Below are 15,790 nucleotides of genomic sequence, written 5' to 3' on the forward strand. Positions count from 1 at the left end.
CCCATCCAGATTTCTAGTCTCCAGGATAGTTCAGATTTCCTGACTCCAAGTCTAATACATTACACCACCAATTCCTTCTCCCTGTGCATGGAGGAATAAATGTGGTTCTGAGGCAGGGGGATTGTCAGCCTGGTTGTTACTGTCCAGTCAAGGAAGTACATATCCAGGACAACCTCACTCACACTTGGGACATCTGTGCCTTACCTCAAAGGGTTGTGGTGAGGATTGAAGGTGATGATGTATGTTAAGTGCTTTTTACAGTCAAGTATTACTGTGATGACAAATCTCAAAAGAGGAGTGGAAAAAACAGAGATAGGGAGTACAGTTCTTGGTATGTGACCTTAGGCAAATGACTTAACCTTTATGGGTAGGTGTAGCATTAGAAGTTCAGAACAGATGATCCCTAGGGTTCTTGCTCTAAATCGTATAGAAGTTGAGAGAAGAATGAATGATTCAGCAATAACCAATAGAGACTCTAGACAACTGATGAGGAAATATAACTCTCTTAGAAAAGAGGTTGGCCAAAGGATCATATACGTACTCCAGCCTCCTCATTTTACAGAGAAGGAAACTGAGGCCCATAGAGGTTAACCAAGAACACTGGAACCAGGAATGAAGCCAGTCCCCTGACTCCAGAGTTAGTGGTGAAGAAGGAGGCATAGGCTACCAGATACAGTGAGTGTTTCAGTTTATTTTTCTTAAGTACACTTCTTTGCTATGAGATAGAGTTTATTCTGGGGGAAAGGGAAGCATGGTATTGGAAATGATAGCATTGCTAATTTTTTTAAAGTACCAATGTAATGATTGCGCATTATAACCTATATCAGATTGCTTACCATCTCAGGGAGGGGGGAGGAAATAGAGGGAGAGGTAGAATTAAGAACTCAAAATTAAAAAAAACTGAATGGCAAAAATTGTTTTTACATGTAATTGGGGGCAACACAATATTATTATTTTTAAAAAGTACCAATGTGATCTTCCCTCCCCCCCAAAAAAAAAACAACGGATGGGAAAGGAGAAGGAAAGGTAACGGGAAAGAGGAAGAAATGAGGAGAAGAAAAAAAAAAGTGTTTCTGGTTTTAGTACTTGAATCTTTTGATTTCCCTAAGTTCCCAAGAGAAAGAAAGGAAGAACAGAATAGGGTGAAGCATCTTAAAAGGAAACAAGACAAATTGGTTGTTGAAGCAGAAATGGTCATCCGAAACAGATTTAGGGGAGAAAGCTAAGTATCCAGTGGATTGGATTATGAAAATGCTGCTGATAACATAACTGTTGGTGACTCATAGATGTCCTGGTGGTAATTTGGCTCCCAGGGCTGAAAGAATGGCGTCAGTCTTCTAAGTGGGATGATGTTTAAATGACATCATAATACCCTTTGGAAGAAATAATTAGATAAAAGCAGTGTGCAGGGCAGGCTGATTTTTGTGGTAACACCATCAAGGCAGACTGAGATAATACTCGCCTTTGGCCACAATCCCCTGTTAGTAGCTGAGCTGAGTCAAGAATACAGATGCCCTGCCATTCATTTCTTGTGCCATTTTGCTTCTCTGCTCTTGGGCTGCAGCTGATATCACACTGTGGATGTTTTATTCACATACAAAAAGGCTGCTGGAGAAGGCACAATTAATCGTAAAGCCAAAGAGAAAGCCTGTGTTATGAGTCAGCCAGGCAAACTATGAGACAGAAGTACTGGGCTGACAGATGTGGGGATACAGTAACATCTGGCATGCATCATCATCATCCATGAGACCCGAAAACACAAAAAGGGAAAGATAAGATTGCAGACTGCTTAGTTGCTATGGGAAAAGATGATGGGATGTACTCAACAGGTGAAAAGGATCAGCTTACCACTGAGGCCAGATGAAAGGCAGGCTATAGACAAGAAGGAGATTTTATTTGTCCTTTTGAGAACACAAGTGTAAGGGTTATCATGTGCCCTATGAAAAACAGGAGATAGCACTATATAATTATAGCCAGTATTCCGATAGGGAATATGTCCATTGGAATAGATAATAGCAACAAAGATAAATAAATTGAGAAGATAAGAATGTCCATAAAGTCACACAGTTGTTGACCATGAACCAAATATTTGTGAAGTCCTCAGTCTAGTCATTCCATCATTCACTTATTCATTAAAACACACACACACACACACACACACGCACACGCACACACACACAAACCAACCCAAACCACTTAAGTGATTACTATATGCAATTCACTTTGCTAGGCTCAAGGCACTTTTCAATACTTGGAGAAATACAAAATCTCATCAGTATGGGTATTCCCTTCAGTGGTACTGGTCACAGTGCATTCATATTGTCTCATCTTGTATGACTGAAACATGTTCTCCTGTCAGTCTGCCCTGGGAGGAGAAGGGGGTCACCTGATGTGCTAAGAGGCCTTCCACTATACCTCTTAAAATTGTGTGAACACAAATGAAGCATGATGGTTATCCATCAGTTGTCCCTTGCTTTCATTGCAGGAACGGCCAACCTCAATTTCTGGTTATATACTTCTCTGACAATATCCTTTATACCACTTTCCCTGCCCAACTCCTCCTTGGGAACATGATTCAGCTTGCCCACATCTACCACGCACCTTTTTCTTCATTGTTGTTTGGGTGACTCACAACTTTAATTTTTCAGTGTTAAGGATATTCCATGATATGTAACCATGATATGATATGTATTCCATATGTAGATATGTAACAACATTGGCTGTTGATGTCAAAAAGATGGGCCTTTGTTTTAGGGAGAATCTTGAGGTCATTAAAAGTACTATGCAATTTCCCAAAGGTAATCCATCCTACTCTTTTCTTTTGATTCAGTTCTGGTTCTAGTTCATGCACAGTATCTATCTAATATACACCCATATAATATACATATATGTATATATATATACGTATATGTATTGTGTATCTCCCTCTATACATGTTATATATATATATATCCATATCTGGATCTATATCTGTATCTGTACATATACATATATCTGGGGCAGCTAGGTGGAGCAATAGATAAAGCACCAGACCTAAAGTCATAAAGAACTGAGTTCAAATCTGTCCTTAGATGCTTATTAGCTATGTGATGCTGAACAAGTCACTTAGCTTCTATTTGATTCAGTTTCTTCATCTAAAAAAACAGGGAAAATAAAGGAGGACCAAATGTTGTGACAATCAAATGAGATAATAATTGTAAAGTGCTCAGCATAGTGCCTGACACGTAGTAAGTGCTATGTAAATGTTAACTATTATTATCAAATATCATACTAATTATGATCAATATTACATATATATGGATTAGAGATATGAATTATCAATCCTACTGGTATGGTATGGACAATAGGTATTCTTCATCCACTTAGTTTTTCTTGGAATAGACTCTTTTGAGTGATTATAAATCTCATTTAGTAGACTCTGCAATGTTCTAGGATTTGCTGCAATCAGAATTTTTACCTGTAAACAAGATCATATGTAGGACATCACCATCTATAAGGAAGTTCTTCAATCTGTACTTTGCGCTGGGTAGTTTTCATGACAGTGACAGACATCTCTACTGGGCATGTGTCTCATTGTTTTATGCCTTTCTTGATATTAATAATTATAAACAAGTGAGTCTATATTCTAAGCACATGTTGCCTTTGGCTGTCACGTATTTTTGGTTGGCAGAGAGATAAATGTTTGTTGACTATGGCAGTTTCTAGGTTATTTTGATCTCCTCCCTGTGGTGATTGATTTATTATCTGCTAAAAATCTCCTGGGACACAGCGATAGTCTGTGTCAATATTTATTCTTTTATTCACTTCCCATTTTTTGGTGGCGATGGCTTGTTTAAATTGGTCAGGTTGGAATAATCTCATTCTATTTCTCTATAGAGAAATAGTGTCTATAGAGAAATAATCTCTACTATTTCATATTTTTACTTGGTATCAATTTTGATCTATATGCTAACAATTTTGTGATATGTAAGAGATCAGGCTTTCTCTCTGAGTTTGTTGTTCAGTTGTTTCAGTCATTTCCAACTCTTCATGACCCTGTTTGGGGTTTTCTTGGCAAAGATACTGGAGTGGCTTGCCATTTCCTTCTCCAGTTCATTTTACAGATAAGGAAACTGAGGCAAAGGGACTTGTCTAGGGTCACACAGCTAGTAAGTGTCTAAGGCTGGATTCAAACTCATGAAGAGTAGTCTTCCGGACTCCAAACCTCACAATCTATCTACTATCTGGCTGCTCTTCTCTTTAAGAGGGGAGACATTTTTCTTTTCCTTTTCTTTATTGTTTGGGATTGGGGAAGGGCCTTTTTGCAAGCAACAATACAGGTGGTAGCCTATTAGAACTTTGTAAAGGTTTGTTTAATTATATCATTATGTATTTGGAAGTCTGGGGAAATATTAATTACTGGATTTGGTTATGAACCTTACCATGCAGACTTTTCCCAAGATGTCTTAGTGATAAGGCTCTGGGGAAGGTGGTGTTGCTACTGCTTGTCCTTTGTTCTCGAAGAGGACCATGACATCAGGAAAGTGAGGGAAGGAGGGCAGTGCAAAGTCACCGGCCTCACTTTTTCCTCTGGAGCCATCTGGGTCCAGTGGCAAGATATAGATCAGGACGACTGGAAATGGCCCCCTTTGTGGAAGGTATCCAAAAGCAAGCTGAGTATCCCCAAATCACTAAAAAGATAGCCAAGATTTAATCTTTGCCAAACACATTCCAGTAGATTTGCTGAGGACAGCAAATATTAAAACTGGAGGGAGAGTGCAAGGGTGGGGTTGAAACTACCTCACTGAATTTTAGTGTTGCTATCTTCACTAGATGACAAGTCTCAATCGATCAATCATAGACTTAAATCAAGTCAACTGGAATGGATTACACAAAAATTGTGTTTGGATTGGCCAAGAAAACTTGGCCATACTCCAGGTATCATCTATAAATTATCAACCAAGTTGAGAAAGGAGGATTTCCAGAGATTGGAGCAAGTGTGGCTTTCCAGCACATCTCTGGAGAGGGAACCACTTGGGGAGGAGAGGCTTTGGTTTCAGGCAGGGATAGACCATGTAAACTTCAAAGAGCACACAAGATTCTGGATTTCCCATCTTTCTAGCCTCATGCTGAAATCAGTGGGTGGCAGTGTCTGCACAGGGAGCCAAGGACTGATGGTCAAAAATTTATTACACTTACAGAGAAATTCCCAAGTACTCCATGAATGGGAGAAAAGGATTTCCAGCAGCAAGGTGTGGTGAGTCATCCTTTTGCCACATGGTCTCTAAGCTTGAACCTACTTTTCCATGCACTCTGTGTGTACTTGCTGCAGATAGTTTATATTCATAGACCCAGTAGTTTGTAGATTAAATATTTTTTCTTAATTTTTTTTTGTATTGTAAATTAGTAAATGCCTTTCTCTAAACTCTACTTAAGGAGGGGTGACTAAGTGATTCTCAACTGGTAATATTTGGGGGAAGGGAAAGCACACAGGAATGTGGGCTTTAGTCAATGACAGTAGAGAATCTCTCTTCTGGGGTATGAACCTAGAACCCAAACCAATTCTAGGAACTTGATTTGTCAGTGGCAATGGGAGTTGATATAGGGCTCCTCAGAGCTTTCATGGGCTAGATAATATACAGACACAAGATTTATACGTATATACATATACACACATATACATACATACACACATACATATATATTTACATATACACATACATATATATACATATATACATACACACACACACACACACACACACACACACACACATACACACACCCAAAATAATCTCAGATAAATAGTCACAAGCAGCTAGGGGGCTCAGGAAAGGTTCCCTGAAACTTGAAGGAAATAGGAGATTCCAAGAGGTGGAGAGTATTTTCACAGCATGTAGATTGGCCAACATCAAGACAAGGAAAACACTGTTAGAAGAACAGCAACAAGGCCAGTTTGACTACACCACAGTGTGCATGCAGGGGAGTAAAGAATAAGAATGGAAATATAGGAGTCAGATTATGAAGAGTTAGTTATATAAGAACAGTTATTAAATGCTAGGGATATTAAGTAAGGCCAAAAAAAAAAGCTTTAAATGCCAGAAATATTATCCCCATTTTAGAGTCGATGATACTTGAGACTCAGAGAAATGGTGACTTGCTCATGGTTATATAGTTTATGAGGTAGTCAGAAGTGAAATATAAACCTAGATCTTCCTGATTCTAAGACTAATATTCTATCTACTATACTACACTACGAAGGATATAAAATATTTTTAAAAAATGATCCCTGTCCTCAAAGCGTTTATAATCTAACAAAGATGAAAAGATATGTACAAAATAATGATAATATAAATTAGACTAAATACAAAAAAATACAAAATTCTATAAGATGAAAAGAATATGAGAGTCCTGTATACATATATTCTGTGATTTATAATACTTTCCTTTTTTCTCCCCCAATCTCCTCAGTAGAAGGTGAAAGAATTAAGAAGAGCCCAGTAGAAGCCACAATGTTATGATGTAATAGGGAGAAGGTGGATCTCTACTTTCATATCTATGCCAACAAAAGAGATTGCTGAGGGTAAGTAAGGGGATTAAAGGGAATCAAACGAGAATTTTTTAAAGGAGAAAGGTAAGAAGAAAAATAAAGGAAGAAGGGAGTGGACTTGGAAACTTGCTGCTTTTGTTCAGCTGTTTTGAAATGTGGATGTTTAAAGAAAGAATGGAAAGTAATTGATCTTACTAGGGATACGTTCAGGCTTGCCTTGTAGAAAGGTAGACCTGGGCCACATGTGCATTGTAGCCCTATATTAGAAGCAGGGGCTCTTGGGACATGTAGTTTTCCCAGGTGGTAATAGAGACTGAAAGATCATAAAATGAAGGAGTCTTGTGGGAAGGAGAAGCCCTGGGGCCTCTCCATTTCTTCCAAGCTCCAAAGTTTCCTGCCTTCCAGAAGCTCCATCCTTCAGTGACTCCTTCTACCTGGGAAAACTATACTTCCCAGATGCCTCTGCTGCCAATATGGAGCTATTTTAAATAAACAAACCTTTGAGGACAAATAGGCTTAGCTCTACAATCAAATTAAGCTTTTGGAAAGAAAGGCTCCCCCCACCATCACCATAGCTGCCCAGAGCGGAGAGGGAGTGTTGTGGCACTGGAAAGCATTCTCAACATGGAGCTGTTCACGGTAAAGCTGAACCATTGCCCCCCCTTCCCCGCCATCACTTACCATGTTGTTCCAGAGGGCGATGGCCATCTCTGCATGTCCCCTCTCAGAGAAGTGGAAACAATCCACAGAGAAGAAGCTCAGGTCTGGCTTTCCTTTCTGTGAGCAAACACAATGGAATTATCTTCCAGGAAAGAAAGAAGTCTCTACACTTGAAGGTGAAATGGGCATTTATCCTATTCACCTGTCCAAGCTTTGAAGCTAAGGAAGACCTGCCAACCAATTTAACCATCAACCCACTTATGCTTAGATAAAGCAACTTAGATAAAGCAGAATAAATGTGGGTTTTCGAAGTTTTTCTTTTAATACATTGGTCTGAATGCTGACCATCTGCATACCACTTGGGTCCTTCCTTCCTCTTCTTCTACACTTTTACCTGGAGAGGGACCAACCATTTAGGTAATGGTTTAAGTCTAACTCAAACCAATAACCACTAAGAGTTTGGCTAGGTAGCTCCTCCCCTAAAGATTTCCCTTGCACCCGCTCCCTGCCATCATCATGTCCAACTTTGCAGAGAGGCTTGGGGAGGTCAATTCAGAAAAAGCTGTACTCATGTCTAATTTCACAGTCAGGAGGGGACTCTTGGAGAACAAAGAGTCCCATGTGACATAATGCATCTGAACAGAGTTACCTCCTTCCACCCTGGAAAAGCCCCAAACTTACATCATCAAATGGGACCATAGTGTTTTGAAAGAATGGCTGCACCACCACAGCAAAGTCCTCCCGCTCCATGTATCGTTGGCTGTAGGCGATCATTGAGCTGCCGCTCTGGGAGTGGAGGAAAGAGGCCCCAGATGTCAGTTTACCTTTTGTGCCACCCTGAATCTTCCTGAAGTCCACTGCCAATCATTTGGGAGCTCTGCTTGCTAATAGCTGATTGGTCAGAGGTTCTGTTACTGCCAAACTTGGATTGGGCTGCTGCTTGTGCCTGGAATACTCTTCCTCCTCATTTCCACCTCTAGGAACCCTTAGTTTCTTTCTTTCTTTCTTTCTTTCTTTCTTTCTTTCTTTCTTTCTTTCTTTCTTTCTTTCTTTCTTTCTTTCTTTCTTTCTTTCTTTCTTTCTTGGCTTGGCTAGACAATGGGGTTAAGTGACTTGCCCATAGTCACACAGCTAGTAAGTGTTATGTGTCTGAGACCAGATTTGAACTCAGGCCCTCCTGAATCCAGGTCTGGTACTCTATCCACTGTGCCACATAGCTGCCCACCCCACTTAGCTTCTTTCAAGGCTCAGCTGGAGTACTACCTCCTACCAGGAGCCTTTCCTAATTCTCCTTGCTGTGAGTGCCCCCACCTTCCCCCCACCAGTGTATTTTTTTGTGGGGGCATTTATTTATCTGTGATTTGTTACTTTCCTCTAGTAGAATGTAAGCTCCTTGAGGGCAGGCACTGGTCAGACTTTTTGAATTGCATCCTCAGTGCTAAGTACAGAGTCTGGCATACAGCAGGTACAGTACTGAAGAAATGCTTGCTAACTGAAGGAACTATCAACGTACCCTTGGCAAGTAAGGGCAAGGGTAGTATTCAAGGGCAGAAGGGCTGTGGTTTCCATCCCATAAATCCTCTGTAAAGCTGGGTCTGTAGAGCTGACCTGGTTGTGTGTGTACATGGTGACCCTTGATCTTTTTTAAAAGATAGAATTATATTGATATCTTTTGTTTTTCTTATTTATCTTTGTAAACCCAACATTTAAAGTACTGAACTTGGAGACAGAAAGATCTGAGTTCAAATGCTGCTTAAGTTGTAGCTATACCCCTAAAACATACATACTCTTTGATCAAGCAATGCCACTGCTAGGCATATATTCAAAGATGTCAAAAAAGAGAGGGAAAATGCACACAAATATTCATGGTAGTGTACGCTGTACTGCAGCAAATAATTGGAACTGGGGTGGGCGTATTCATCAATTGAAGAGTGCCTGAACAAATTTAAATCCTGTCTCAGATGGTTTACTAGCTGTGACTGTGAGCAAGTCATTTAACCTCTGTCAATCTCATCTGTAAAATGGAGATAACAATGGCATCTGCCTTAGAAAGTGGTTTTGAGGACAAAATAAAATAACATATGTAAATTGCTTTGTAAACCTTAAAGTGCTATGTAAATGCTGTCTCTTATCGTTGCAGTTGTTGTTATTCACTGTTAGAAATAATGAATCTAGGGGCAGCAAGGTGGCGCAGTGAACAGAACACTGGCCCTGGAGCCAGGAGGACCTGAGTTCAAATGCGGCCTCAGACACGTAACACTCACTAGCTGTGTGACTCTGGGCAAGTCACTTAACCCCAATTGCCTCACACAAAAAAAAATGAATCTAACAGATTCAAAGCAACCTTAGAAGACTTCAATGAATTCATGGAGTGAAGTGAGCAGAACTGGGGAAACAATTTACATGATGATCACAATAATGTAAAAGAAAACAACTTTGAAAGACATTTTAGGGATGAAACATTCCGCCGTCCCCCCATCCAATATCTTCACAGAGAGGTGATGGACTAGAGGTGTAGTAAAAGACGTATATTTATAGACATAGTCAATTTATTGATTTTTTATTTTGTTTCATATTTATTGGTCACAAGAGATCTTTTATTTGAAAGGAGGGGAGTTGTGGGATAGTAAGAGTGATGTAAGAAAAGTACATCAAGGAAACACTTTAAAATACACAAAAGTGGGGGCAGCTAGGTGGTGCAGCAGTTAGGGCACCAGCCCTGAAGTCAGGAAGACCTGAGTTCAAATCTGGCCTCAGACCAAACACTGGATACTTACTAGCTGTGTGACCCTGGGCAAGTCACTTAACCCCAATTGCCTAAAAATTAAAATAAAATAAAATGCACAAAAGAGCAGAAGGAAGTTTAGAAGGGGGCATAGACAACCAAGGCAGGATTTGTTCTAGCATGTTAAAGTTAATGTAAAATTTTAAAACTGTACATCATAGAAGTTCATGGTTTCAAATACACTTTTCTACTGATATACTGAAATGTTGGCCTTTGCTAATATTTGGTAAGTTCAAAATAATAAATAAAAATTTAAAAAAAAAAGCCCAGGGACTAGCAGTATCATAAATATCTATTTCTTGCCTACGTCTGTGAGTGAGAGTGAACCATGGGGTAGGGGGTGCTGAGATAGAGATTTAACTAGTGTATCATCCTGGGTTTATGCTGGTAAATAATGTTATTCACTCCATCAGGACCATTATTGGCCTCTATGCTTGGAGGGGAGTAAGTCTGGGCTGGAGCTATAGGCAGGCACTGGTGCCCCAAGTACCTGAGACTTCTATTAAGTCAATAAACAAGAAAAGGGAGTGAGAGATAGAGATAGGCTGGCTACCTCTACCATTTCCCCTGCACACTTTTCAGGCTATATGTATCTTTCCATGACATCTTTGTGTCTTCTCTTTCCATCCATTCCATCCATTCCATAGCCATCTTCATCATAAAGGCTAACATTTAAATAGTGTTTAAGGTTTGCAAAATTCTCTCTATACGTTACATCAGTGGTGTCCAACTCAGATGAAACAGGGCCCACTAAACCATATATAAAGATCCCTGTGGGCTACATATTGACATAGTAACATTATCTATGTTTAATTATATTTTCATTCACTTTGTTAAATATTTCCCAATTACATTTTAATCTCATTCTGGCCATACTTGGCAGCGGCCTGTTGGGCATCTGTATTGTGTCATTTGATCTTCACAAAATCTTTGTGAGGTAGGTTCTTATTATTATCCCCATTTTACAGATGAGGAACCTGAGCCTGAGAGAGGTTAAGTGACTTTCCCAGCGTCACACAGTTGGTAAGTATCTGAGGCAGCATTTGAACTCAAATCTTCCTGTCTCCGAGTTCAACACTTTAAATGCTGGGTTTACAAAGATAAATATGAAAAAAGTCTTTGCCCTCAAAGGAGCTTATATTCCACTGGAGAAAAAACATGTAAACAGATAAGCATATGAATACATATGTATATGTAATAATAATGTTATATATGCACATATTATGTCAACATAGATATATTATATTTAATTACTAATATAGTATCTAATTATAACATAATTAACAATTAACACATACATACATACACATATATTTGTTCCAGACATGCGATCCATTGGTGTAGGTAACTACTCCCCAGGGAGGAAACTCCCTCTGCTGATGCATAGTAGCAACTGCTGTTCCTCCGGGAGGAAGCCCTGGAGAGTTCACTGCCAGTATGTATGTATCTGTCAAAGGTGGGGCCTGAACCAGGGGTTCCTAACTCAGAGGCAGGCTCCCTTCACTGTACCCTGCTACTTTCCTTTGCAACATATACAAATTATATACCAAGTACCTAGGAAGATCTTCAATTAATTAATTATTTAGGTCGGGAGAGCAACGATTGAAAAGGGGAGTATGATTACCTTTTAAATCTGCCACTTCAACCAGGTTTCACCTGATGGGTGTAGGGACATACGTGTAGTATCATTGGCCAGTCCTCACCTTTGCTAGAATCAAAGTTTCAGAGCTGAAAAGAACCTTGGAGATCTTCTAGTTCAGGGGTGGGGAACCTGAAGCCTCGAGGTCACATGTGGCCTTCTACATCCTTGGATGTGGCCTTTTGACTGAGTCCAAGTTTTAAGAACAAATCCTTTTATTAAGGGGATTTATTCTGTGAAGTTTGGATTCAGTCAAAGGGCCATACTCAGAGGACCTAGAGGGCCACATGGGGCCTCAAGGCCTCAGGTTCCCTATCCCTGTTCTAGTCCAACCTCTTCACTTTACATTAGATGGGAAAGAGACCCAGAGAGGCTAAGTCACTTGCTCAGAATCTCACAGGACTAGCAAAGAGCTGTCCTAGAATTCTCACCGAGTTCCCTGACTGCAGACCCAGCACTTATCCTTTCATGCTGCCTTGAGAATGGGCCTGCTCTCAAAAACATTTCTTGGACAGATAACTTGGGTCTTTCTTATATGATTAAGGAACTACTCATTCCTGGGACAGGGAAAAGGGAAAAAACAATGAAAGAAAAGTTTGGAAGCTTACCTGGAATTGTCTATTAATGTTCTGCATTTCTTGCAATTCAGAATCATCCAGGGAATATCCAAAGCAAGGGCAAACGAATCTGTGGAGTAAGAAGCCTTGAGATAAAGAGTTCCACCAAACCCAAGTCCAGGTTAGCTGGTCCCCAGCCTGGCTCAGTCTCACTTAACAGGCTGACATCTCCACCATGAAAAAGTGCTGATTTCTACCACATTCCTCCCCAGGTGGTTTCTGGTCTCACTTTCCCCTGAATTCTACTAGTTTAGGGACTTGCTGAAGGTATATTTGGCCACTTACTCAGTCGTCACTTCACATTTTTCCCCTTTTATCTGACGTAGACCAACCAGCTCCATAATTTGTACCACGTTAATGAAGGTTCGAGGCAGCTGTAGGAGGTACAAGAATGGACTTTGTTGATTCTCCAAGAATAGCAAGAGGAATGGGGAAAGAATCTTATGGAATCACAGAATTTGAGAACTGAAAAGGACCTTGGAGATCATGGAATCAGATTTAGAGCTGAAGGAATCTTAGAGGTCATTTAGTAAAACCCTTCATGTTACAGATGAAGAAACTAAGGCTCAAAGTCACAAAGTTAGTTCCTGCCAAAAGGGTTGCTGGACTCCAAGTTAGGTGCTCTTTTTAATTTTAATGGGAGGCAGAATAGCGACTATAGGGATGTTTGGTTTTAAAAAAATTAATTTTTCAAAGAAAATGAAAATACTGATTTAAAACATTTTAAATGAGATTATTAAATAGTTATTTTTCAATAGCAGCAAAACACCCCTCTGTATAAAGACACAACTATTCATGAAATAAAGTCTAATAATAATAATAGCTCACATTTACATAGTATTTTATAATATACAAGGTATTTTTCTTATAACACCCTAGTGAGGCAGGCAGTACAATTAGCATTATCCCTACTTTCTAGATAAGGGAACCAAGATTCACAGTATTTCCATAATTTACCCACAATCACATGGCTAGTCTCTTCCATAACTCATCCACCTCCCACACCTTCCAAGATAGTCTTCTAACACAGTTCTTACCGTGTTACCTTCTGCTTAAGAAATTTAAATGTTTCCTCATTGTCTTTAGGTTAAAATACAAGCTTCTGTGTTGATCATTTGAAGCCCTTCCCCGTATGACTACAGTCTATCTTTGCAAGGCTGATTGCAGCATTCCATCTCTTACCTTTGAGTTTCTGTCTCTTGGAACCTCTAGATTCCTTCAAATTCTATCTTCTTCCAGGGGCTTTTCCCATAGTTGTTCATGCCCCTCCACTATCACTGTGGATTTATTTCACCCATATCCAGTATTTGCTCATGTGTAATATGTTGTCCCCCTAACATAACATAAGCTCTTTAAGGCAAAGGACTTTTGTCCTTTCTGTCTTTGACTCTCGTATGCTTCCCACACCATTTGGGACACAGTAGATATTTAGTAAAAGCTTGCTGATCAATGGATTGGGAAATGGCAGAGTCGGACTCAAAGCAGTCTTCTGACTCTGGATCCAGGACTATTTTCACTACCTAACATTGAGTCTATTTCTATTCATATAATATTTGAAATAACATATTCATGTAACTTTTAAAAAGGAAGAGGGAGGTGAAGATTGAGTCACTTGCAAAACCCAATATTTTAAATAGTTCATGTTGATTTGGCTGAAGGAAGTATTTTTAAAATCCCCTTCTATGACTAAATAGTTAAAACACACCAAAAAAATCCATAACTAATTTTGTGCTAGCTGACACACAGATCTTGCTTTCACATTGGCCAAATGTTTCTCATGCATTTTAAAAATTTGAGCCTCACAGCAACCTAATGAGGTAGATACTACAGATATTATTATTGTTGTTGTTGATAATTTATAGATGAGAAAATGAAAGCTCATGGTTAAGTGACTTGACCATTATCATACAGTTAAGTGTCAGAGGGAGGATTTGAACCTAGATCTTCTTGACCTCAAGTCCAGCCTTCCATCCATTTCAACATGCTGACCATACAGAGAATCATGGGATCACAGGGCTAGAGTTTGAAGGGACCTCAGAAGCTCTTTACTTTAGTCCAATCTCCTCACTTCTAAAAATTTAATTTAATTTGTTTTTGAGACTGATTTTCCTTATCTTGCCCAGTCTGAAAGTACAGTGGCCACTTACAAGCCCAATCCCACTATTGAGGAACTTTGATCTGTTCTATTTCTAACTTGGGGTGATTTGTCCCTCCTTAGGCAGCTTGGTGGACCCCAACTCCAAGGGGTTTACCATGTTGGTAACAGAATGAGTGCAGACACCAAACTAGCTTAGCCCACCATAGCTCATAACTCCTGAATGTACAGGCAAGCCTCTAGCCTCGGCCTTCCAGTAGCTGGGATTATAATCACTCTCCTGACCAGCAACCCCCTCAATTTACAGATGAAGATACTGAAGTCTATGGAGGTTAAGTGATTTGCCTAAGGTCACATAGGTTGTGTCAGACACAGGATCTGAACCCAGATCCCTCTGATTCCAGAATCAGTCCTTTTTCCATGGTGTCATGGTTTTCTGTTGAGGAAAATAGATAGAATATGCAAGATTGTTGTTTCATTAAATAAAATAATTTGGATGACTTGTTTTTAGGGGTGTTGGTTTTCCTATTAAAACAAGGCAAAAATCCCTCAACTATCCTCTACTGACCTGTGGAATTGTAGCTAGCTCACTGTCCATGACTTCAAAAGCACCTTCTCAAATTAATCTTGGCAAATAAAGTAAGAATATCATCACTGTTTTCTGCTGGACATGGAAAATTCAGCTGGAAAAAAGTCACATATTCTAAAAATGAGATGGGCCTACATATCTGATTTAGAAATTACATGAAAATAACAAGAAGGTGCTTTCTGTAGAAAAAAAACAGTGAGCTTTTCTTTTTGGCTAGGCAGCAGGGTTAAATGACTTGCCAAGGGTCACACAATTAGGAAGTGTTATGTGTCTGAGGCTGGATTTGAACTCAGGTCCTCCTGAATTCAGGGCCAGTGCTCTATCCACTGCACCATCTAGCTGCCCCCAGCAGTGAGCTTTTCTAAGGAGCAGCTTAAAGCAGTGTTGGCTGGGCCAATGTGATAAGCAGGCTAGAAGAAAGACAGGAGGGCACAAGTTTCATGCTCTGTTCTATTCCTTAGGAATCCACTAAGATGGAGGTGGTGGTTGGGGTGGCATTTGATTACAGTTGAAATGGATTTAGAAGGATGACTATTAACTGGAATGTACGCAAGGCCAACTATACAGGCATACATAATGATGTGATGGATGCCTGGAAACATCTCCCTTTCCACCTCACCCATATCTTCTGTCATCATTGATGATTAACATTTTCCTATTAGAGGGTAGATTTCTGAGCTCATAATTCACATATGCAAACAACCCTTATTATGCTAGGTCTCAAGAGTTTGTGTCCTTTATTTTGAATTGTTTTATTAGCTCTCTATTTTAGTACAGCCCTGTGTTGAATGACTGGTATATGACTGGTCAATTTAAATAGGGTGGAAAGATAGGTCCAGAGTTGGGGCACTGTCTAGGAGAAAGAACAGTTCAAGT

At 39.7% G+C, this 15,790-nt stretch overlaps 1 protein-coding gene across 1 annotated transcript in view; it reads right to left on the bottom strand.

Moving 5' to 3' along the window:
- PLB1 (phospholipase B1) overlaps positions 1-15,790 on the bottom strand; it is a 201,375-nt gene that overhangs the window by 11,501 nt on the left and 174,084 nt on the right. The window contains exons 54-57 of the mRNA XM_020983774.2: positions 12,516-12,604; positions 12,222-12,300; positions 7,871-7,975; positions 7,211-7,306 (exon numbers count right to left, since the gene is read on the bottom strand). Of these exons, the coding sequence (XP_020839433.2) occupies positions 7,211-7,306; positions 7,871-7,975; positions 12,222-12,300; positions 12,516-12,604 (369 nt within the window). The remainder of the gene's footprint in view (positions 1-7,210; positions 7,307-7,870; positions 7,976-12,221; positions 12,301-12,515; positions 12,605-15,790) is intronic.

Source organism: Phascolarctos cinereus, unplaced genomic scaffold (assembly GCF_003287225.1).
Source record: "Phascolarctos cinereus isolate Bilbo 61053 unplaced genomic scaffold, phaCin_HiC Scaffold_2;HRSCAF=192, whole genome shotgun sequence".
In the NCBI taxonomy this organism is placed as follows: domain Eukaryota; kingdom Metazoa; phylum Chordata; class Mammalia; order Diprotodontia; family Phascolarctidae; genus Phascolarctos; species Phascolarctos cinereus.